Source organism: Anoplopoma fimbria, chromosome 16 (assembly GCF_027596085.1).
Source record: "Anoplopoma fimbria isolate UVic2021 breed Golden Eagle Sablefish chromosome 16, Afim_UVic_2022, whole genome shotgun sequence".
NCBI classification, from domain to species: Eukaryota; Metazoa; Chordata; class Actinopteri; order Perciformes; family Anoplopomatidae; genus Anoplopoma; species Anoplopoma fimbria.
Genome location: NC_072464.1, coordinates 20,437,132 through 20,460,153, shown reverse-complemented (window position 1 = coordinate 20,460,153; position 23,022 = coordinate 20,437,132). Strand labels below are relative to the sequence as shown.

The window sequence follows — 23,022 nt, the reverse complement described above, 5'->3', positions numbered from 1 at the left end:
GCAAGAGCTTAAAAGAACCTCCCATTAAGGAATTGTTGTTCTTCATCATTCTTTTGACGCAGGGTGTTAATTTGCATTCTGTTAGGCATTAAAATACAACTTGGTCTAACTGCTGCTTCAGTGTCATTGCAAGTGAGACATTTCCAGAGATGCCATGTGAGTTTCATATCAGACCTGTGAATGTGATGGGTTTATTTTGGCTTTTTAGAATAAAATATTAAACATCTCATTCAGGCTGCCAGTCAGAATAAAGAGTCATCAGCTGGAGAGACGCACATGAGTAAGACAGGGATGGATTTAAACTCTTTAATAAATGGGGAGAGACGGCTGGCGGAAATGGGGGATGATGGAGTGGGAGGAAGCAGAAAGGAAGATTATAAAAAAAAAAAGTGTGATTCAGTGTACACCCAATTATCATAGATTACATCTCAGGGCAATGCTCCACTATGCTAAAGCTTTTCAATGTTTCTTTTTAAGGCTTTGTTATACAGTTCATCTAGTTTTACGAAACACAAAATTGTTTAACTTGCATCAGACAGACTTTTCTTTTTTTTCTTGCCTCCGTGCTCGTCAGTCTTGTCAACAGTTCAGTTTTATCGAATGATATCTAGTTATCTGTTTCTCTGTTGCAATCATTTAAAAGCAAACGTTTCCGATTTGTCTCATAGGAACGAGAGCTTTGCTTTGCTTTCTGTATTGTCAGTCATCTCTCCCCAGTGATTCCTGTAAAGTTTACATCCTAAACAGCCTGCATGCATTGATCATTTCAGCGTCGGTAACCTCCTCCATTAACCCTCCTCTTGTTTGGAAACCAATTAAAGAAGTAGACGCTTATTGCCAGGTAACAGCAAGAGGATGTAAAATAAAGGAAATTAATACAAACAAACGCTTGAACCAAAAGGAGAGCAGAGTCTTTTTTTTTTTTTTTTTTTTTTTTTTGCATGGGAGTCAGTCCTGCAGATGAGTCACCATCACAGTGTTTCAGGAGTGCGAGTTCTCCACGTTCCCTCTCTGCTAACAGTGAGAGCTGAGCCACATGAAGCCCCGAGGCAGGCGGGATCGTCTGAGAAGCCGAGGAGCTGGGAAGGCTTCAGGGTTCAACTACTCCGAGGTGCAAAGGTGTCTTTACACCTGTAGCACCTTGTCAGTGGTGCCAGACTGAAGTTCTGCAAATTAGGGAAAGGTGCTAGCCAGTTTTAAGACATTTTGACAGTAAAGCGGTAAAAATCTGACAAGGTCGGCTCTACTGTGCCGAAGAGATGCCAGACATGCGTAGCAGCTCCTTGATTGAAGTCAACCGGCTGTGTGTGTTCTCTGTTTCTGCTCTTAAGACTCCTACTGATCGGTCGGGACGTTCTGGGGACGTTTGCTGCTCCTGTTACTTGAACTTTGTTAGCCGAGTATATGAAACGATACATACTAGGGCAGTGGCGGCTCAGTGGGAGAGCGGGTCGTCCTTCAATCACAGGATCGTGGGTCGATTTCCGTGCCTGCAGTGTATGAATGTGTATGAATGTAAGTTGGTTCTGATGTGCACGTGGCGTCATGCATTGCGAATTACATGTTATGTGAAAACGCTTTGAGTGGTCGGAAGACTAGAAAGGGCGCTCTACAAGTACAAGTCCATTTTCCTTTCACCATACATTTGTTATTTATCATTAAAAGCAGTGTTGTGTTTCCACTCGCGTGTGATTTAGTTATTTACAGAGGAGAGCGCTTCATTTTCGTGGTAATTAAATTGTACTTAGAAGTAGCCTATTTATGAAATCATAACTCATTGCTCTCCCCCACATAACAGTCCATTAGCTGCTTTTAATGATTAATATATCGTTATAGATATCTGTGATTCTAGACGGGTTATAACAGGGTCAGATCTCCCACAGTGCATGACTATTTGCAGCCGTTTGCAGGCCAACAGTAGGGTTAGCAGTGACGAGGACTGGATAGCATTGAAATTTAGACAAAAACGTCTGCAGTCGGGCTCATCAACAAAACCCCGGGACCCCCACTGACTCAGACTCTCACATCCTCCTCAGGACAATTACATACATTTACACGTCCCTGCACAAATCTATCTTCACTTAGATAGTCCCTTAACTCTTTAATAACAGACTTATTGGAACATACTCTTATATTGTCTGTTTGATTTATCATTTTTGCAAATATTAACTTCTAACGATATCTTAACTTTTGCACTCAGTTTATTGTCCTGCACCAATCACCAAGAGAGAGACATATTGTAAGAAAAGCATAGAAATGAAATGACTACAGGATATTTAAATGAAAATGTGTTTGTGGGTCAGCAAAAACAATAATAAAAGCATGGTGTCGTAAGAATAATCATCCTGCATACATTACACACATATTTAGTCATCGTTCACAGTTTAAAAGTCCTCCGTCATAGAATCAAAGAGACTAATGATATGTTGAATGATATGTTCAGTATAATTACAGAGCATATGAATGCATGCTGGTCTTGGTGACACATATGCTCATATCTCTCTCTCTCTCTGTCTCTCTTGTCTCTCTCTGTGTTTTCAGATCTGAAGAGGGAGGCCAGCATCTGCCACATGCTGAAGCACCCCCACATTGTGGAGCTGCTGGAGACGTACAGCTCAGACGGGATGCTCTACATGGTTTTCGAGTAGTAAGTCTCCGCCTTCGCAAGGATCCCACTTCGACATGATTGAACACACGAGTCGCAAATCAAAAGCCCCTCACACCAAAAACACACATGTGGGTGAAGGAAAGGTCGCTCCAGTAGGAGATGGCGGGGTGGATGTCACAGTAGGGTGGCACCTAAAGGAGAAGTGCGAAGATGAGGTGGTGTTGAGAAAGAAAGGACAAGATGATAGAGAGGAAGGAGACAGAGAAAGAGGATGACAGCGTAGTTGCAGCAATAGCAGGACAGAGAGAAACCCTGCGGCGGTTTTATATAATCACCACTGATATGAGAAAGCTTGTTAGCGGAGGATGGGGGTGGGGGTGGGGTAAGAAAAAAGGAAGAGAGAGGGGAGACTGTGTGTGCAGCACCATATACATGAAGGGAAAGGGATGAGATTAAGATTTCACACTCTCTGCTACCTCCAGCCTTTTTTCCTCAGAGCTTCGCCTCACAGGCCCGCTCTGTATCTTCATCTCTCCTCCTCTTCCAGAACTAATTCCTTTATCGTTTAATTCTGTTATCGCCGAACAGGCAAAGCGCTCAAGTTTTGGGTTTTTTTTTCCCACACACACACACACACACACACTTCCAATCGTACGCCTCGGTGCAGGCGAGTAAAAACTCTCAAGGAAATGCAAGTGAGCTCCTTTTTAAAAAAAAAAGGGATTTTTCACGGTGTTGGAGCTCATTTGTGCACAAGCTTGTGTTTCATAGAGACACGTGGGAGTGCAGGTAGTTTATTAAGCGGGTCCTCTGAGTGCTGCGGCCCTTTGAGAGAGTAGATAACTGAGTAAACATGGTAGATAAACGCAGAGAGCTTTGTACGTCTCCCTATCTTCCAGGTCTCCCTCCTGGCTAATCGAGCAGCCTAAAATGTGGGAGTCTACGCGAGCTGATGGGAGAGGAGGAAATATGAACGTGCCGCCGCCAAGGCCTTCATGAGAGCGCTGTTTAATTGGTGCAGAGGCTTAGTGACAGTAAAAGAGTAGGGTGCAGTAATTGGAGGAAGAATGGGAGCAGAGCAATTATGAGAGACGGAGTCGGCTGCAGCTTAACGACTGGGTGATAATAAATGAGTGTGTGTGCGTCTGAGGATTGTCGTTCAGCCTTCAATATGTGCGTATTGTTTAAGTAAAGAGACAGCTAAACAGGACCTAATAGGCCACAGCTTAAACAAGGTAAATCCCAAGCAGCTCATTGATTGTGAGGTGTGACACTTTCTTTCCTTAGTGCATTGAGACGCGCCGTCACCTCCGGCTACAACCCGGTTTCTAACTAAGCCGAGAAGCTGTCGTTGTTTAAAAAAAGCTGTGACTTTACTCTAAATGACTCCGGAGGGATTTTATGAAAGCAGAAGCATTAAACTTCACCGACACAGCAACAGCTTCTCCACCCGAAGGCTCAGGTGATGTTATGGAGCTGCATGAAGCGTGTGCGAAGATTCTTCATCTCTCTGAAGGTCTCCCATAAACAAAGAACCGGATTGTCCAGCAATTTAAAACAGGAAGTTGCTTTAACACACGCACACTTAAATGGTTTAATAAAAGATAACGGATTTTATTCATTCAAGAGGAGGAGTGTGCAGAGAAATTGCTATATTATATATTTTAATAAGATAACTGCAAAATGTTTAGATTAGTATCTGATAACACATGGGTTTTAGGTTCAGAGAGCACCACCTAACCATTTGTTCATTTTAAAAATTTTAATCTATTTTTATTTTTGCAGAATAGAAAAACATTTTTATTTCAAAATCACCTGTATCAAAATAAACTCCCTCTAGTGGATTATTTATTGAACCTTCAGTAACACTTAGAGCTCATTATGAGCCTCTCCAGCTTTGTATTTTACAAAAAAAGAGGATTTCCAAGTAATTAAGAGAATAGAAAGTCAAAATTGCCCTCTCAAGTTTGTTTGAAAGTATGCACAAAAATAATGAATTCCCTTTCCTTGTTTTATTTGCTCAATCTGAAGTACTCTTTCTTTCCCTCACCACCTTTTACAATCCCCGAGTCATTGGGAATGTTCAGCCTCACACTGGCTTCACTCCTGGCTGTAATGGTGAGACAGCTGTTTGTGTATCACATCACCAGCCCAGAGACACAACATGATTACAGCTCTTTCCTCCGCAGACCGGCGTCGCCCATTTCATCCACACAAACAATCACAGAGACGCTTTAATAAGTGTGACCTTTCCTTCGTACACAGATTCCTGACTTGCCCTTTACACCACCCTGATCCTCTCTCTGTGTGTCTCTCTGTCTTTGTTAGCATGGACGGAGCAGACCTGTGTTTTGAGATTGTCAAGAGGGCGGATGCTGGCTTTGTCTACAGCGAAGCAGTGGCCAGGTGGGGATTAACACTTTTGATTTTTCATCCTTTAAGACGCTTCCTCATGCTGATGTTTGTGATAAAACAATAACTGTACAATGTCTTTTCTCTAGTCACTACATGAGACAGATCCTCGAGGCGCTACGCTATTGCCACGACAACAACGTCATCCACCGAGATGTCAAGGTATTTGAGACAGTTCATCTTCTAACTTCACTGCAACCTTACCTGGCTAAAGCTGCAATGTGTTTATGCTGTTAGAGAGACTTCTAGAAGAAGCAGTGGAGATGTGGCAAATGTTGAAAATGAGGACTGATGGTGCAGTAAAGAGACATGATTATCGAGAAAGAAACCGTGTTATTGATTCACAGCGCCCATAACCAGACACAGACGGTGTTAATCAAATATAAAAAGCTGTAAAAGATATATAATACATAAAACTGCTGCTTCACCTTCAGTTCTAGTCAGACCTGCATCACTTACAGTCAACAACGGTCAGAGTTGCAGATGTGAACCTGCAGATGTTTGCCATAAATCACCCCCAAAAATGGTCCTTTGTATCTCAATTAGTTCTTATTAGTTTTCTAATTAAGTTTACATTTCAATTACTGACCCCATGTTACCTTGACCTCTTGAGGAACACTGTTTTTTCTTGAACGCCTCCTTGGTGAACAAAGAAAAGTCTTGACAAATTGAAGTTAATATAAAGTCTTATTTATCCAGATGTATGGTCAGTCCTTTCTAAATACATGAATACAGTTCTCTCAAGGATGAGTAGGGCTTCTGCGCAAGCATGAGACTGTTTATGTGAAACTGTTTGAATAGTAAGGTTCTACCAAAGATGCACGTGTTGTGGGAAGTACTGACCAAACGACGAAAAAAAGGAGACTCGGATTATACTGCTGGAGTTGTGTGAAAGTGTGTTAATGGATGTTTTGATATAATTAAGCTGTTGGTAAATCTGCACCCCAGGGACTTAAATTCATCAAGGATTTACTCCTCTCTTTTGGATTTTCCGTTCACCGTGGAGACATGCAAGAAAAATGTTTCCCAGGTAACACAGGTTCAGTCATTTGAAATACAACTGGTCTTTTAGGGGGTGAAGTATTTCTTTAATTGCTGCTGAGCTTTGGTTATATCACCACATACACACTGCCAGTTTATTAGGTACATCTAACTAAAACTAATGCGGTGTAATGCAGGTGTTGATTCAGGATTTAGTTTGCGGTGCTTTTGAATTGTCTTGTGTTTTACTCTCAGGTGTTTATATTATTTATATACCAATAAGGGTAAACATCTCTCTGTTTAATGCAATATGTTTCCACAGCAACACAAAGCACATTGTCCAAAATGTGTAAAAAAATAAATAAATACATATAATTTACATAATCCTAGAAACACCACAAGCTGAATTGTATTTTAATTGTCTACTGGAGGTTTGTACAATATTATCATCTTCTTTTTTTAATTATCTTTTCATATTATTATGTTTGGATAATTGATGGTAGAATCTCAAAAGCAAAATCTCAAAAACATTGTATCTTTCTTTTAATTTATGTACCCAGAAGGACTCTGTTTGGATACTAATTAAAACCTCTGAAACACAAACAAAAAAACAGCAGCTGTACAAAGAAAAATAAACTTTGAACCCTCGTCGCCTGCTGCGGTTTAAATGTTGAAATTGCAGCGGCTATAACTTTCTTTGCTTGTAGGTTGCTACATCATTATGTCTGCATCTGCAGGTCTGATCTGCTGCTGAAGCTTAGTCCTCCTGCAGGTGGCGCCTGTTGTCCCCTGTAGAACCGATCCCAAACCTGAAACTGTGAACCCAAGAGTTTAGTCCTAGTGAAGTTATGTGTACCAAAAAAAAAACCATTGTTCCTACGGCCTTCTGTGCTCTGTGTAGGATCCAGAAACTATTTCATTTCTATTAGCATGTATGGTAGATTTAAGACTGATTGACTCATCTTTTGCCAGTTTTGGGAGAAAAAGCAGACATATTTCTTTACCTTCATCAGCTCACTCCATATTATAGTATCATGGGAATGATCAGCGACAAATCAAGCCTCTTCAAAACAACCCTGGTATTAGTGATGTATAAAACACTTTTAATTCAGGTGTCATTCATACACAGTAAGACGACTAAGTACTGTGAGTGTTCTGATGAAGCCGTGTCTGCAGCCTGCTGTGTGGGAACCAACGGGGAGGCAGTGAACTGACAGCCAGCCTATAGACTACAATGCGTGAAATTCACATGTCACGTACGAGATTTCTTTATATATTTCCGCTGCAGAAATAACACACGTGATGCATTATACTGCTTCTCCCTACACGTTTGCATCTGCGTGGAAAGGTTAATGCATTTGCTTGCGTCGGTGTGTCAGTTGTGTGATTGCATTTCAGTATTTGTATTCTAGTGTGTGCCGCAGGCTGCAGGTAGCTATCGCATCAGCCAGTTGTAACCAACTCCTTACAATGAGAAGAGCCAGCCTGGTTCCAGGAGAGAGAATAAAAAATATTTAAAAAAAAAACTAAGTCTTTGCATTCAAAGCGCCTTCTCTCGTCTCCTCCGTCACACTCTCTGCGTTCACAAACGAGCGGCGCAAAAAAAACAAACCACATTTCCCTCGGCGGGCTCCCCAGTTGTGAGTTTAACTGCTTTTTATGTGATATTCACAGATCTCAAATGCAGCACTTTTATTTTTATGTGTGTTTTATATTGCCTTTTCCAAGAGACTCATTACGCGTGTTCTATGGCCTCCGTCAGCTCCCGGCTCGTGGGTTCACTGTCTCCGCCCTCGGCTTTGTGCTCAGGTATTAGTCATCCTAACCTACACGGTCCTATCTCTCCGTCTCCCACACCGGATCTCTGCTGAATCACTGGCTTACACTCAGGCTCATTGTTTATGTGTGAGAGATAGCCAGCCGGCAAGTTCAGCGGGACGTGAGATGATACAGCCTGTTTATAGCTGCACTGTGTGTGTGTGTGTGTGTGTGTGTGTGTGTGTGTGTGTGTGTGTGTGTGTGTGTGTGTGTGTGTGTGTGTGTGTGTGTGTGTGTGTGTGTGTGTGTGTGTGTGTGTGTGTGTGTGTGTGTGTGTGTGTGTGTGTGTGTGTGTGTGTTTCAATGCATTTCCTGGTTATTAGAGTAATAACTCTTTTGTTTTAGTTCCGTACAGCTCCTGTTTCCTTTAGTTCCATTCACTTATTTGCCTGGTGCAATTCCAACATAATTAAAACACATTACAGCACCTTCACACAAATCAAAACTAGACATGCATCAATCAATCAATCAGCCACCGGCCTCACATACAGTATATCAGATTGTTAGTCGGGTCAAATCTACACTCTCGTGCAGCATGATTGTTTTACGTCTCATGAAGAAGATATGAAGCTTGTCGTGTTTTAAAACCTCCAAGTCCAAAACAAGATGTGGAGAAACAACCTTTAAGACATTTGTCCTAAATTTCTCTTTAATTAACATACATTTGAATTTCTGTATTATTGTTCTTTGAAAGAATCCCCGATTAGTCACATTGTTAATCGACTTCCTGCCGGTAAAGGGTGGAGGATGCTGCTGGGACTCTTTAGCAGAAAGGCATGGTATTTTAGTCTGGAATATGTCATCCAACTGACTAATCAATTGACTGATAATTTTTTTTACCATATAAGGAAACCCGCCAAGAACGACAGTAACGGGGCTAAATACTTGTCAAATGACCTCGAAATGGTTAAACTAATGCATCCTCTGTCAGGTATAACGCACCTGAAACCTACTGGTAGTGATGGTTTACAACTTTCTGAGACATGAGAGATATGTGGAGAGGATGTGTGGCCGAAAGGCTTCCTACACCTCTGGGGAGCAGAAAAAAAGAAATGTACCAGGAGGAAGTGTTATTTTTCAATCTGAGTCAGTGCCCACACACACACACACACACACACACACACACACACACACACACACACACACACACACACACACACACACACACACACACACACACACACACACACACACACTTATACACAAACAATGCCTGCCACAATCTCTGACAGGAAGTCAAATTATTAATCGACTTCCTGCCGGCAAAGACTACAGCATTGTGCCCACGGGGCGATATTGGTTGACATGTGGAGGATGCTGCTGGGACTCTTTAGCAGAAAGGCATGGTAGTATTTTATATTTATGGAACGAAAAAAAGCTCCTTCAACATTTAAGTTATTCCTCCATCAGAGAAATAACGTCTGGAGAGGAAGTCTTTAGGGACTTTTTTCTTTCAGTTATGAGGACTTTGAGATGCATCCAGATGTGGAAAAAAATACTGAAATGTTAGTTAGACTTTGTCATGTAAGTGAGCACCAAATTCCCTTCAGAAAATCTCTCATTTGACTGTGGCAGGGCTCAGACAGTCTGCTACGCTCAGTCCTGGTTCTGGGCCCTCGTGCCAGTTTTACATCAAATCATTTGTTTCACTAATATTTCTTCGTTGGTTAGATCGAGAGGGAGTGGATTTGAAATATGCTCGTAGTCTGGATTGAATTCGCTCTCTAGTTTTGTGTAATGTACAGTAAACTTTAGGAATAAATAGAGCATGAATAATTGTACAAATGCAGCTTTGACATTGGTTCACTTCTTCTATCACCATCTAACAGTGACTGTGTGATCTCCTATCTGTGTTTATCAGATGTACTGTCCCAGATTCACGCCCTTTACAACAGGACATGCACGCACGCACGCACGCACGCACACACATGCAGTGCATTATCTCTCCTCATCTAGAAGGGCACTCGAGGGGCGCAGACTTCCGCCAAGGCCGTCTGAAAATAATATGTATATCGGCCCCCGTGATTTGAATTTGCTTCAAAATTTAACGGGTTCTTCCTCAGCCCGTGTGACACCCTTCCACCATGTTTTATGAAAATCGGGTCGGTTGTTTTTTCCGTTATCCTGCTGATCAAACAGACAAGCTAACAAACAACCAACCGAACAGGGAACATGACCTCCATGGTGGAGGGAACACGGCTGTCCATGTTGAATATGGATCAGCTCGAGCGTGCCACGTCATTCCATGCATGAAAGTCACCGAATTCATTTAAATCATGATGTCTCGGTATTTATCTTCCTCCCCACTTCACCGCAGACCTCCAGCTCTGTTTGTGTGTCTATTCCTGTGTGTTTGCCTTTGGCCCTCTCGTTGCCGCAGACGGGCGTTCATGCAAATTGCAGCTTATAGAAAAACTGATAGAATGACTTTACCCGGCTCAGTTTTCAACGCTCAAGTTTGAGCACCAGTGAACTTTCCCTCCCCGCTCACACATCCAGTGTTTGTGCCCTGCACGTTTGATCTGCAAAGCGCAGATCCTGATGTTGTGTTGAGCAACCCGAGGAACCCGAGGAACCCGTGAACACGGCGGAACTTCTGATGTCGACATAAATTAATAGAGAGCCACGCCGGCGCAGAGCCACGCCTTAACATACATCAATAGTATTTCTATTTTCTCCAGGTATACTAAGGTGAAAGGATCTCCTGTCGCAAAATAAACAGCAGGCGTTACTTCTTTGAATTTTATAGTTCGGCTTCCTAGAATATAACATAGAGTCTCTGCAGGAACGCTCAAACTTTGCACCAATGTTAATGCCTTCCAGTGGCGTTTCTGCTTATCATGTGAAAAGAGAACTTCTCTGTAAGCTGTGGTTAAAGTGTGCAGCTGCCAATGCTTTGTAATGTTACTAAAATATGCATTATGAAATGACTTCACTGGAGCTCTCCACACTTCCAAACAACTAAGAGTATGATAAGAGTGTTTTTTTACCAGAACACCTCACCTTTCTGTTTCCTGCTGTGGCCTCCTGCTCTTTTTTTCATGACATTTAATGGCTCATTGCACCGCCTGTCCAGTTGAAGCTGTCACTTGTACTTAATGAAGTAGGCATGCTATATATGTGTGATTGGTTTACAGCAATTCATCCTGTCAAATGAGTTTGACTCAGTTTTTTACAAAAAATCTCTCACACTTATTTTCCATGACTTTTGCGGAGTTGTTGTCCAACTGTCGATGTGACAAAGAGACAGAGGCAGCTTGTTGTCTCCTTCCTCATATTGTGCTTTTGTCATTGGAGATTTTCCAATACCACACATCTCTTTTTAACAACTGTATATGTGATTTCTGTCCTGTGAAATTAATAATTCTATATGCAGTACATGCACACAGTTGGACAAAACATAGCTAGCCCCGCCCCAAAAGCCTACCCTGCTTTATGGTCTAATTTACCCAAGTTGGGACCATCATTTACTAAATGAACATCATGTTGTATTAAAGAAGACTTGAAACTAGAGATTGATGTTTACAATGTTTACTGAGGGAATAAATCAAGAGAGAAGTAGAGTCCATTTTGCTGGTCATTAGAAATAATGCAAGTTAAAGACACTTCTGTATAGGCTTCACTTTTCAGACCCGGAGGTTGCCTCTCTGGTGTGAATTCAGCCTAACAGCTGTTTTTTTTTTTATACACCCAGACTACGTTCACGCTAAGCTATGTTTAAACCAACACTTCACTTGCAAATTTCCCCGCTGCTGCAAATTTCCCCGCTGCGGGACTAATAAAGGATTATCTTATCTTATCTTATCATCACTTAACAGCTGACCTTGAGTCTTGAGGACTGAATGCACTCTTAAGGCTTTGTTTATATTCTCTTTTCTGTAATTATCTATAACTTCTTTATTGCCTTTGTACAAGCCCCGTAAAGAAAGTATTCCAGTACATACATTATAAAGAAACAAAGGTTGAATATCCTGTGAACAATTTGATTAGGCTGTAAAATATTTACTCATAAGTATTTTTAAGACGTCCTGTTTCTAAAGCATCTTAAAACAAAATGGCCTTCTTTGTTTAAATCCCTAGACGTGTTAACTGTGCTTTTATCAGTGAACTATTTGTGATAGTCACGTGATTGCATTACATTACATTACATTACAGTCATTGCGCACGCAAACAAATTCTGAGTTGCCCCACCAAGTCGTCACCATGTTGAGAGCCGTGTGGAGTCAATCCTTCAATCATAAATATGCTCTGAATTTTGAATTTCGGACCTTAAACTGTTTCGTCTTCAATCAATAATCCACGTTCAGCATGTGTCAACACACCCACGCCATCAGATCTTATTCACTGTAGGTACTTTGGGACTAGCTGAGTGAATATCCTCTCTAGTCCTTTATACTTTATACTGGTGGGAAACAGACAGAACAGAATGATTTTGTGCTCCCCTGTCAGTCCCTCTGCACAACAAATGCCACATTCTCCATATGAATAGGTACAAGTGAAAGAGATGGAGACCAGACTCATTTCCCCTCTGAATACTTGAATGTCAGCTGTTTTCACAAGGTAAAATGGCCCTGTGGTCCACTCGGACCTCTTTGTGAGACACACAGAGGACTATTAGCTGCCTTGTTAGTGCTGTTTGTGTGATGATGTGTGGTTGCATGGAAGAGCTAATAGCTTATTGAATGGCATTCAATGGGCCTTAAGGTGCCGACCATGAAATTATGACATTGAGGTTTTCACACTTACACACACACACACACGAGCTGGTAATATTCATGTGGCACACTCGTATCTGAATACACTTATTCACATACTGCCGGTTTGAAATGTGTCTCAGCTGTCCAGGTTTGATGCCAAAATGACACCTTTGTGTACCACAGCGCTCGTCACCTTCGCGGCAGTTTTTGTTTTTGTAATTATTGTAATCGTAGCTGGTCTTGTTTTTGCGGAGTTGTTGTCCAACTGTCGAAGTGACAAAGAGACAGAGGCAGCTTGTTGTCTCCTTCCTCATATTGTGCTTTTGTCATTGGAGATTTTCCAATACCACACATCTCTTTTTAACAACTGTATATGTGATTTCTGTCCTGTGAAATTAATAATTCTATATGCAGTACATGCACACAGTTGGACAAAACATAGCTAGCCCCGCCCCAAAAGCCTACCCTGCTTTATGGTCTAATTTACCCAAGTTGGGACCATCATTTACTAAATGAACATCATGTTGTATTAAAGAAGACTTGAAACTAGAGATTGATGTTTACAATGTTTACTGAGGGAATACATCAAGTGATAAGTAGAGTCATTTTCCACTTCTGTGTTTTCAGTCCCAGAGGTCTCTCTCTGGTGTGAATTCAGCCTAACAGCTGGTTTTTTCTACGCCCAGACTACACTCACGCTAAGCTATGTCTAAACCTACACTTGGTGCAACACCTTGCAAACAATGAAATGTGAGAATAAAGAATTGTGGACCCGTAATGTAAATGGTAGCCTCCGATAAGAGTGTTGAGTTGAGCTTATTTTTATTTTACACGCATCTCAAACGGGAAATCCTTCCAAAGTCTTACATGATGTGTGTGTGTGTGTGTGTGTCGAGAGAGAAACAAACTCCACAGGACAACATAAAGACGGTATCCTGCTCACTGTCCGAAGAACTCTTCATTTGTAGACTGTTACACATCTGAACACGCACAAACAATAATCAGCTATTGTGTGCATGCCTCTTTGACAACAAAGGACAACCACTGGAACTAATGTCGTCTCTGGGGAGACTTGCTTTTCTCACAACAACAAATGAATGCAAGAATGCACACAAACACACACACATATATACATGCACCAAATACACAGAGTCTGATACGGGCTGCTGGTATCTGTAATGAAGCTGAACAATTGGGGGAATTATTAAAATAACAGTCCCAACCATTCAGTGAGAAATTGGTCTCGGTAAATGAGTGATAAAATGCATTCAGTTAAGCTTCAACGTGTTACTTTGGGCAAGGGTAAGTGAGACTGACTAAAATTAGACCTGCCCATGCTGCCTTTTCACTGAAGAGACTTTTTTTTTTAATAACCGCATAGCAAATGTTTCGCATCTGAAGGGCTGTAAAGAGTTTCACACAAGCAATGAAATGTGTTCTCAAGGTTTTTTTTCAAAAGAATGGTGTTATACTACTGAGATCGTTCAGATAAAGTCTCCCTCACTTTTTATAAATCATGTTTGAGTGACCACAATCTCTCTCATCAGCTTCCTTTTACTAACCAGCTGTCATGATCGTTGTCGTTTTAAAATTATTTTTATTTTCAGTAGGTTGAGCCATCTATAATACAACAATCAACATTCCTGATTCATTTATTGAACTATCATTATTATTAAAGACACACTGAAGAATTTATCACAACTTGTTGTTTGCTACGTTGATGTAAATGCTTCAATATGCAAAAAAAGGTGTCCGTACTCTTTTTTTTTTTTTTTTATATATATATATAGATTTTTTAATATATTTCATACACAAAGATGAGACTTTTTCCAGTATAGTATCCCTCCAGCGACAGTGTATTACTACGGACTGATGCTCGTAGCTCATCACTCATCATTATTCTCTCCGTGTGGATTCTCCTGGCTCCATTTCTTTTTATACGTGCTGTGTGTTTTTCCTCTGGCCTCTGTATTTGTGTGTATGAGTCTGATTCTCTCTGCTGTCTTCTTCAGTCTGAAAAGCCCGGGCCCCTCGGGCAACACGCATCTGCAGGGGCCACACTTCACAGAACATCGTTTTCTTTAAAAAAAAAATCCCTCCCAATACAGTCTCAAAACACCTTCTTCACAAACACCAGTGCACATTCTGTAATCCCTCTTCAATAATTTAAACGCAATTACTGAACAAGGTCGATGACACATTGATATCAAATATTTATATCCTGTTGTTGCACATGACGGGCGCTCAACAAACATTTCCTTGTACATTTGAAAATGAGACTTTTTTTTATCCCCACAGACCATAACACTTGGTTTTGTGACATAGCTAGATGAGACATTGCAATTTATATATTTATATATTGACCTCTAGATCACCAGGACGCCATCACTTTATAGGTTTTAAATGTCAGACTTCATTCGAAAGAACTACAAAGCACTTCTTTGAGTTGAATCCACAGTTCCATCCTCCATTTGTCCAGCACTCTGATTGTCACTTCCAATAACCGAAGACCTCTGTTGGCCTCCCGGGCTGCTCTGGTTCCACCCTAAAAGTCTGAGGGTTTTATGGCGGAAGGTCTTGTCTAACAGGAAGTACATCAGAGGGTCAGTTGAACCTCTCAGTGCAGCCAGAAGCAGCAGGCAGTTCTTCAGCTGGAGGAAGAGGAGAGAGAAACTCATCATCACACTGTTTGCCCTATAATCTCAGTAAAATAGTAAAGAATAGCATTTATTTGCATTACGGTGATATTCAGTCACCTCGACGAAGGTTGAGAGTGGATGACAGGAGTTGCAGATGTCGGGGCCAGGTGAATACATCTGCAGACGTTGGTTGATTATCAAAGAAAGAAAGATGGGTTTGAAGATGTGGTGCGGCAGCAGACAAACTGAAAGAACAACCTGAGAGGAGTTGGTTAAAAACAGATTGAAGTTAAATATGGATTACAGTGGTTTTATGATATAGATTCATGTTTGACCCATGCGATGGGAATTTGTTGTGGTTATAAATGCAACAAACATACTTTAAAGGTGGTATTTTAGAAAGTGATAAAACTCGTATCCACCTGGATGACCACGATGTTGCGGAGCACCCTACCCAGCAGCCTCTGGGAGGTTGTGACCTTTGTGCTGCGGCGTGAGCGTTTGATATGCCTCAACACGGTCATGTAGGAGATCAGCACCAGCAGGTAAAACACGAAGAACAGGGTGATAACAGGCACGGCGAGCATTGCAGAAAAACTGCCCCCTATCTCCACCGCCGGGTTGTAGCACACCTCCACACATCCGTCCTTAGCGGGCGCCTCGCCGCTCACAGCTTCCTTCACGGAGTAGTAAACCGTCACCGGCACCGTGCCCCCGACCGCCACCACCCACACGCCGGCGCACACTCTACTGGCGAAGGAGGCCCTCGTGAGACGGGCGAAGAAGCCGTGAGGCAGCAGCGTCACACAGCCGCTCTGCCTGGAGGCGTGGGTGTGCCGGATGATGGCGGCGAAGCGGCTGAGGGCCACCAGAGTGAGGATGGTCATGCTTATGTTGATGTTGATGTGGAACACCGGGGTGATACCGTGCAGGACCAGCTGACACAGGAAGCCGCTCTGCATCCAGCTTGAGCCGAGAGCAAAATAGGCCGCGAGGAAGGGCATGGTGACGGACAGCATCAGGTTGGAGATGCTCAGGTGGGACAGGTAGACGTGGATGGGGGAGGCGGTGGAGATGCAACGCTGGAACACCCACAAGGACAGCACGTTGCCCGGGAGAGCGGTGAGGAAGAGGAGCGTGTAGGCGGAGGGGAGGAAGAAGAGCGTGGCGGCGCTGGGGCAGAGGGAGAGAACGGAGGAGGAGATGGAGGCGTTACCCGGGGGAAAAGTGTACGGCGTGTACTCCATTTGATCTGTAGGAAAGGGAGGAATAAGAGAGAGGACGGAGAAACAAATCTGTTTTTGGCAATACAGAAACTTATAGAAACTATTCCTTCAGCAGCTTTATTAATCTAGGTGTGATATGATCGTGATTGACGTAAAGAATGGGTGTTACTTTTAGCTTGTACATTCATTTTCAAAATAAGTCATTGCATGAATTAATTTATTGTGTAACTCTGCACATAACAACAAAAATGAGCAGAAACTAGAAACCTTTCAACATATCGCAGCATTTTAGAATTTTTATATTTCTCATTTTTTTATGTATTTTCTTCTTCATTTTTGTGATATTATTCTAAATATTGTAAAGAAACGCACAGTCCGTAGAGCAGATTGCCAATCATTGTTAGTCAGTCCTTTGCTATGGTCTTTTGAGCTGAACCACATTTGTGTTTACAGTAATAGAAGGTGTGAACCACTTACAGCGAAAGTGACAATTTGATGTAGTGTTATGCAATATTTTTGTGTTTGAACACCTAACGTTCATTCAACTCTACTAACGGGTTAAGATTACCAACATAACAAATATTTCATGTTATTTTATGTTTCCTATTAATGATATTACAAATGATAAACATTCAGCATATGAAAGTACATTTCCAAATAAGCATCCAGATCATGTTTGAGTCATACGTACCACTGACAGGAGCTCTGACTGGGATCATTCAAAGACATCAACAACATGCAAAACTCTTTCAAATAAAAAGTTCAAAGATTCCGGTCAGCTGTAGTTACTAGCATGCTAGATGCAAAGCCTTTCTGTAACTTCCTTCTTCTTAACCACCTAGATGTCAACGATACACATTTCAAAGCTGGTCTCTTGTGTGTGTGTGTGTGTGTTTAGTTTGGCGTTTCATATGCTATATTTGTTTCCACTTCCTCAATTACCGTTCATGCTTGAGAACAGAAAATGTGGGCTAAGAAGTCGAGGTTCTCTGTGGTGCATGCTGACAGAAGAGCACTGCATTAATTAGTATAGGAGCAGTTAAGGACACATTTTGAAATCCTCTTCTTCAAGGTTAGATTTTTTACAAATATAATGCATATATTGAATATTGTAGTAAAATCTGTCTTTTTCTATACTGTTTTTTTCCTCTTATTGAATTTAGAGTCTACCTATGTCTCCTTTTACTCTAAGACCCTCCCCCTTTAGTCTTAACTACATAGATGTGATCTTAACACTGACGGTTGATTTATTCTGCCTTGTGGTGGCGCTGCTGCTCTAGTTCTGTCTGAGAAGCAAAGAGACTGTGATGTGTGGTCAAGTGGTTAAATTTGTCCCACTAACTCATCTATATTGATTGACACATTGAACTATTTAAATTCTCAGTTAAAGAATTAACATGACTGACCATAGTGGTGTATGCTTTGAAAACAAGTAAATACAGCACAAAGTCTAGACCAAGACCTTAGTAGGAGAACATGTTTTCTACATATCAAAAAAAGCTCTGACTCTTTACAAAAGAGTGGTTTTCTATCGGTAAAGCCCGACACTTTCATCTCCGTAGAAGCTTCTCTCTAAGCTTGTGATCATCATAATTTGTCATGAAAGTTCAGGCTTTGATGTATTCTGCGTCTTCTTTCATTCAAGTGTCTGGACGGAAAAAATGGCTCTCATTGTCTGCAGGGTCACGCATTGGTTTATTGTTTGTATTTCAGCAGTACTTGATATCAGGTTTGAATAAATAAATTGAAAGCAGATCAAAAATCCCTTTTTTGTTTTGGTGATCCCAATTTGATAATTGTGGTTGCTGCTCTCTCTGTAGTTCAGATATCACTGGTTACGCTACATTAATACAGTGGTAAATATGATAATTTACCTTTGCTTGATGACACAAAAAAGTCCCTGATCAAGTTCAGGGTTTCTTCTTGGATTAAAATGATTGATCATTCAGTCAATCGTCAAACAATTTTGATAATTGATTGATCAGGTAATTTATCAAGATAAATCAAGTTTAGATTACTATAAACGTTCTCTGGTTCCAGATGTTAGCAGCTGTTCTCTGTTTTACTGGATTGTAAATTTTACTATCTTTGAGTTTTGACCAAAGAAAATCGATTTGAACCTCAGAGAAATTGGTTGGAACATTTTTGCATGCTACCAGCTCTGTGGATGGAACCTGTGGTCCATCCTCCACTTCATGTCCAGAGTGACAATCATTACATAATCGAACTTTTCAATGGATTCCTATTAAATTCGATTCATATAAGCATCGCAAAAACAGAATGTATTTTGTTGGTCTCCTGACTTTTCCTATGGCGCCACAATCAGCTTAAACAGGTTAAACATCTACCTGATGGATTTCACATTGGTTCTCCAGAAAAAGTTAAATAATAACTAAATGACTCTAGAGCCACCTTCAGGTCAAAAAAACGGATTTGTCCAATACTTTGTATTATTACAAAATACCTGAAAAACTACAGACATTTCCATCAGCTTCAGAAGTACTTTGAGTTGAATGCTAATTAGCTAGATTGCTAACACGCTAAACTAAAATGGTGAACGTGGTAAACATTACACCAGCTACACGTCAACATGTCCGCGATGATGTTTTGACCATGTTGCCATGCTAGTGTTAGCATTTACAGCATAACCGAGCATAACAAGCATGGCTGTAGACTCGAGCTTTGTTTTCATCTTTTTGTTTTTGGAAAAAAAGAATCAACAGATTATACGTCATGAATATAATTATTAGTTTTTAATTGTACGTGAAATCTCAGTATTTAATCGTGCAGAGTCATGTTTTTCTCCATTAAAACAAAGTTGAGCAATTCATTGTTCACAAAGTTAGGTGCAAATCACCTCAATATGCTGCATCATTATGCATATCAGCAGAATACAGTATTATTAGGTAGTCTGTTTGTGAAGGCATGCAACATGCAATATTTTCCTTATTCATCAGATATCCTGTATCATGCTATCTCGGAGTCCACTGTATGTTTCTGTTGCGATCTTGTCCAGTTTTTTTGGTGCAGCCTTGGGTCGTGTTCTTCACTCCTATGGGTGAGTTCCTCGTAGACACACTGTCAACATGTTGTCTTGCAAGACTCCTCGTCCATTTTGACGTAAATGCCCAGAAATGTATACATACCAGAGCCCTAGGTTTCCTGCAACCTTGCTTAAATAGCTACTAAAACATATTCAAACTGTAGAAACACAGCTACAGTACAAGATGCAACTCGGCCCTCATCGCATCCTGCTAATGTTACCACCTGCACACACTACAGATTTTCAGCAAACTTGACACAATCAGTATACAGGTTTAGGGAGCTAACATCATAAATATTTTCACTCAGACAGGATAAGCAAACTGATGAAGCTGCTGTTGCTCCACCTTTTTTTTTGTTTTTTTATAAATATCAGGTACATTTGTTTGCTGTAGATGAAGAGATGTATGATACATGATTCGCCTGTAAGATTAGTTCCTGCATTGCAAGGCGGATCATTTCAGCCATCGTCAACTCAGACGACAGCAGCAAATAGATGTACATGTTGAGGAGAGCGGAAGTCAACCGCTGCTGCTTTTCTTGTGCCTCAGCAGTGTGGTTGCTGCCATGTTTACTTTGGTGGAGACTCACTGTTTCAGAATATCTTTAAATTTCAGCTTAGCTCGGTTCAGTCATTGTCTTCTCCTTCAAAAGGCTGCTGAAGCTGACGCTTGCCTGTCCTCTGTCAGCCGTCCTGTTCTTACTGTCCTGCTCAACACTGGTGCTGCTCCCGCTGACTCCACCAATATCTTGCACTCTAAACACGTTGGCCACCAAGCGCAGGACCTCCTTCCTCACCGCAGAGGATAACAGGAAGTACATAACAGGATCCAGGCAGCTGTTGAAGGCCGAAAACAGCAAAGCCACCTCGTTGGCCTTGTCAGCCACGCCACGCCAGAAACACGACGTTTCTGTGATCTGGGTATTTATGTAGAACACCCTGACCAAGTGATAGGGGACGAAACAGAAGGTGAAGACGAAGAGGATGAAGAAGGACTTCCTGGCAGACCGGGCGTAGCTGGCGGCGTTTCTCAGCTCCGGTTTGTCCCGCGAAGCTCTCAGAAGCTTGAGGGCGATCTTTCCGTAGGACATCACCAGAGAGATGAAGACGAGCCAGAAGACAACCAGCAGACAGATGTTGATGCAGGCTTTCCATTTCTCCTCAGTGAGCACCTTGTAGTGGAAACACCTGGAAAAAGCAACATGTAATGTCAGCTCAAACTGGGGAACAAAAACAGTAGGACTGAATAAATAGATACCAGAGTTTGATTATAAGAAGAGCTGTCCTCAGCTCCAAAACAATTGTCGACTAACACAGGCAATAAGTATTTTATTTAATAACCCAAAATAGTTTTTTCCCAAGAATCATGCATAAGCACCACTTTAAATTTCTTGAAAATAAGTCATTCAGCATGAATAACCATTCAAAAACGATTTGACTAATGAAATCTCAGTCGACAAGAACCAAAACGTCTGATTAGTCTTAGAGGGGGCCGCCCTACAGGTGTCACCAACCTGTCCGACTGTGGGGGATTCTTTGAAATCAGGAGCGCCGAAGTCACAGCAAAGGCCACAATCCAGACGACAGCACAGAGGGCAGTGCTCCACCTTGTGGACTGCAGTCTGTACTGCACCCTGGCACCTCGATGGATCTTCAGGTAGCGGTCCACGCTGAGCAACCCCAGCAGCGTGACACTGATATACATGTTCATGTAGAAGAGGTTGCCCACCACTTTACACAAGGTGGGACTCAGGCTCCAGATGTTGCCTTTAGTGTGGTAGAGTATCCTGAACGGCAGACACACCACCAGCAGCAGGTCTGCGGAAGCAATGTTAATGAGAAACACCCGCACGGAGTTCTTCTTAGATTGAACGCAGAAGAAAACCACCAGAGCCAGAAGGTTCCCAACTAGACCCAGGATGAAGATTATAGTGTAGAACACCGCCAGCAAGGTCTGCATTGCCTCATAATCCACGCATGTCGTTTGAGTCGTTATGAGGCTGTTTGCAGTCTGGAACGTGCCTGTGGCAGACGTGGTGGAGATGTTGTTTGTCATGGTGGTCTTTGTGATCCTGCAAAATGGGATGAAAGGAAGCGTGGAATATTTTTGGATTAAGTGTTTTGTGAGTGTTTTTTTTTTTTGCTTCACATGATAAAGTTTTGGATTCATTAGTGCAGGCTTGTGTGGTCCTGCTGTATGGATTAACTCTAACTCAGCCTTAATCCTGTCACATATAACACCATCTGACCAGGAAACCACAACAGCAAAGATAACTGTGCAGGTGAACAGGACGCAATATCGTCTATGAATAGAAGCGCAGAACTTATGAGTTCTTGTATTTATTTTTTACTTAAATAGTAGTAAAAGAAAAAGAGCTCACAGCATGCAGCCCTAATCTTGCAGCCCGTGTAACAAACTAAGAAATGTTGTAATTCCTTCAAAGTGGAACTTGTCAAAGTACTCACCTAGTCCATTAAATAAATATTTGCTATTTCCTCTTCTTGCACACAAACTCTGCTTGAGAGTAGTATCAATTGTGCTTTTTGCAGTCCTTTTCTCTTCGTCTCGGTCACTCCAGTTTAATCCTTCGAGCTTAATCTGTAAAATATGCTGCCTTCATAAAGTTCAAGATCACTTCCTTCTGTCATTTTGCATTCAACTCCCTGCTGCATTTCAGTCCTCAAATCTCTTTAGTTCAGATGAGAACAGCGCTGCGTAGAGTCTGTTTCCTCTCTGTGAGAAGCGAGTCCTTTCGCCAGCTGGGCTGTCGAAAGTACACAGAGAAGTACTGAAGTGAAGAATGTGGTAATGTTGTACGGAGAGAAACTTAAAGCTGTGGTCAACCCCCTCTTTCCTCGCTACCACTTTGCAGAACATGGGGCTGAGATAGAGAGAAAAGCAGGGCAGGGCTTAGGGCGGACCTTCTGATTACACACATGAGAGCAAGCAGTGGGATCGCGGAGCATGCTCCAATTGTATGTACACAATATGCTTTCCACTTTGGGCTCCGAGTATAATATGGAGGTATCCGCTGAGTGTAGCCCACTGGGAAAGAAAAAGGCTCCCAAAATACCACCGTATGCCCTCACAATAATTAAAGCAGTGCTTTCAGAGTAAAGTAAAGAAGGGCCAAGTTTAAATTGCCACCCAGGAGACATTAGCTGCTGTCAACCTCTGGAGCTAAATGTGTAGGCAAAGGGTCAAAGGACTCACACATCTGCTCTAGAATGTTAATCATGCCATCATATTATGAAATGTTGGGTCTGAGCAGAGACATTTTTACAGCTAACTTTGCGTGTGCCATACAGACACATATCAGATAGGCATACATATGTATTATGTGTTAGAAACCATAAGCAACCATCAAATGTTTTACTTGAAATGAGCTCTAACGAAACCAAGAAAGATTGTGGAAAGTTGTAAGAAGCTGCTTTAACTTTATGCAAATGAGAAAAGTCACGGTTGAGTTTCCTGGGAAAGTAAAGGAGTCACGTGACATCGCAGCATATTTAGATCTTCCCCTCTAACTAAAAATGAATTTGGAAGTTGATTCATTTCTCCTCGAGCTCTCACTGTATTTTCTTTTTTTCAAAATTT

General features: G+C 41.7%; 3 protein-coding genes across 4 annotated transcripts in view; 1 reads left to right on the top strand and 2 right to left on the bottom strand.

Moving 5' to 3' along the window:
* The window catches only part of caska (calcium/calmodulin-dependent serine protein kinase a), a 112,853-nt gene that overhangs the window by 52,110 nt on the left and 37,721 nt on the right, over nt 1-23,022 (top strand). Inside the window, 3 exon segments of the mRNA XM_054614682.1 lie at nt 2,542-2,647; nt 4,937-5,014; nt 5,110-5,182. Of these exon segments, the coding sequence (XP_054470657.1) occupies nt 2,542-2,647; nt 4,937-5,014; nt 5,110-5,182 (257 nt within the window).
* On the bottom strand, nt 13,660-17,242 carry LOC129104151 (probable G-protein coupled receptor 82). 2 transcript variants are annotated; one of them, XM_054614683.1, is made up of 4 exons: nt 17,073-17,242; nt 15,578-16,407; nt 15,273-15,413; nt 13,660-15,167 (listed from the first exon to the last, which is right to left on the bottom strand). In XM_054614683.1, the coding sequence occupies exons 1-4, from the start codon at nt 17,098-17,100 to the stop codon at nt 14,943-14,945; spliced, it is 1,224 nt and encodes a 407-aa protein (XP_054470658.1). In that variant the 5' UTR covers nt 17,101-17,242; the 3' UTR covers nt 13,660-14,942. The 2 variants fall into 2 exon arrangements, with proteins under 2 accessions (XP_054470658.1, XP_054470659.1); XM_054614684.1 differs by having other exon boundaries at nt 15,041-15,167; nt 15,257-15,413.
* gpr34b (G protein-coupled receptor 34b) lies at nt 19,120-22,269 on the bottom strand. Its single transcript, XM_054614685.1, has 3 exons — nt 21,891-22,269; nt 20,939-21,496; nt 19,120-20,612 (listed from the first exon to the last, which is right to left on the bottom strand). Exons 2-3 carry the CDS (start codon nt 21,478-21,480, stop codon nt 20,042-20,044), a joined length of 1,113 nt encoding a protein of 370 aa, XP_054470660.1. The 5' UTR covers nt 21,481-21,496; nt 21,891-22,269; the 3' UTR covers nt 19,120-20,041.

What these genes read in the sequence shown, in the direction of transcription:
- LOC129104151 (XM_054614683.1), bottom strand. Translation starts at nt 17,100, where the DNA reads ATGATCCCAGTCAGAGCTCCTGTCAGTG. An exon ending in AGTCAGAGCTCCTGTCAGTG is followed by an intron (nt 16,408 to 17,072) that starts GTACGTATGACT and finishes CCTTTCCTACAG; the next exon opens with ATCAAATGGAGTACACGCCG. An exon ending in GCAACATCGTGGTCATCCAG is followed by an intron (nt 15,414 to 15,577) that starts GTGGATACGAGT and finishes AACTCCTCTCAG; the next exon opens with GTTGTTCTTTCAGTTTGTCT.
- gpr34b (XM_054614685.1), bottom strand. Translation starts at nt 21,480, where the DNA reads ATGACAAACAACATCTCCACCACGTCTGCCACAGGCACGTTCCAGACT. An exon ending in AATCCCCCACAGTCGGACAG is followed by an intron (nt 20,613 to 20,938) that starts GTTGGTGACACC and finishes TGCTTTTTCCAG; the next exon opens with GTGTTTCCACTACAAGGTGC.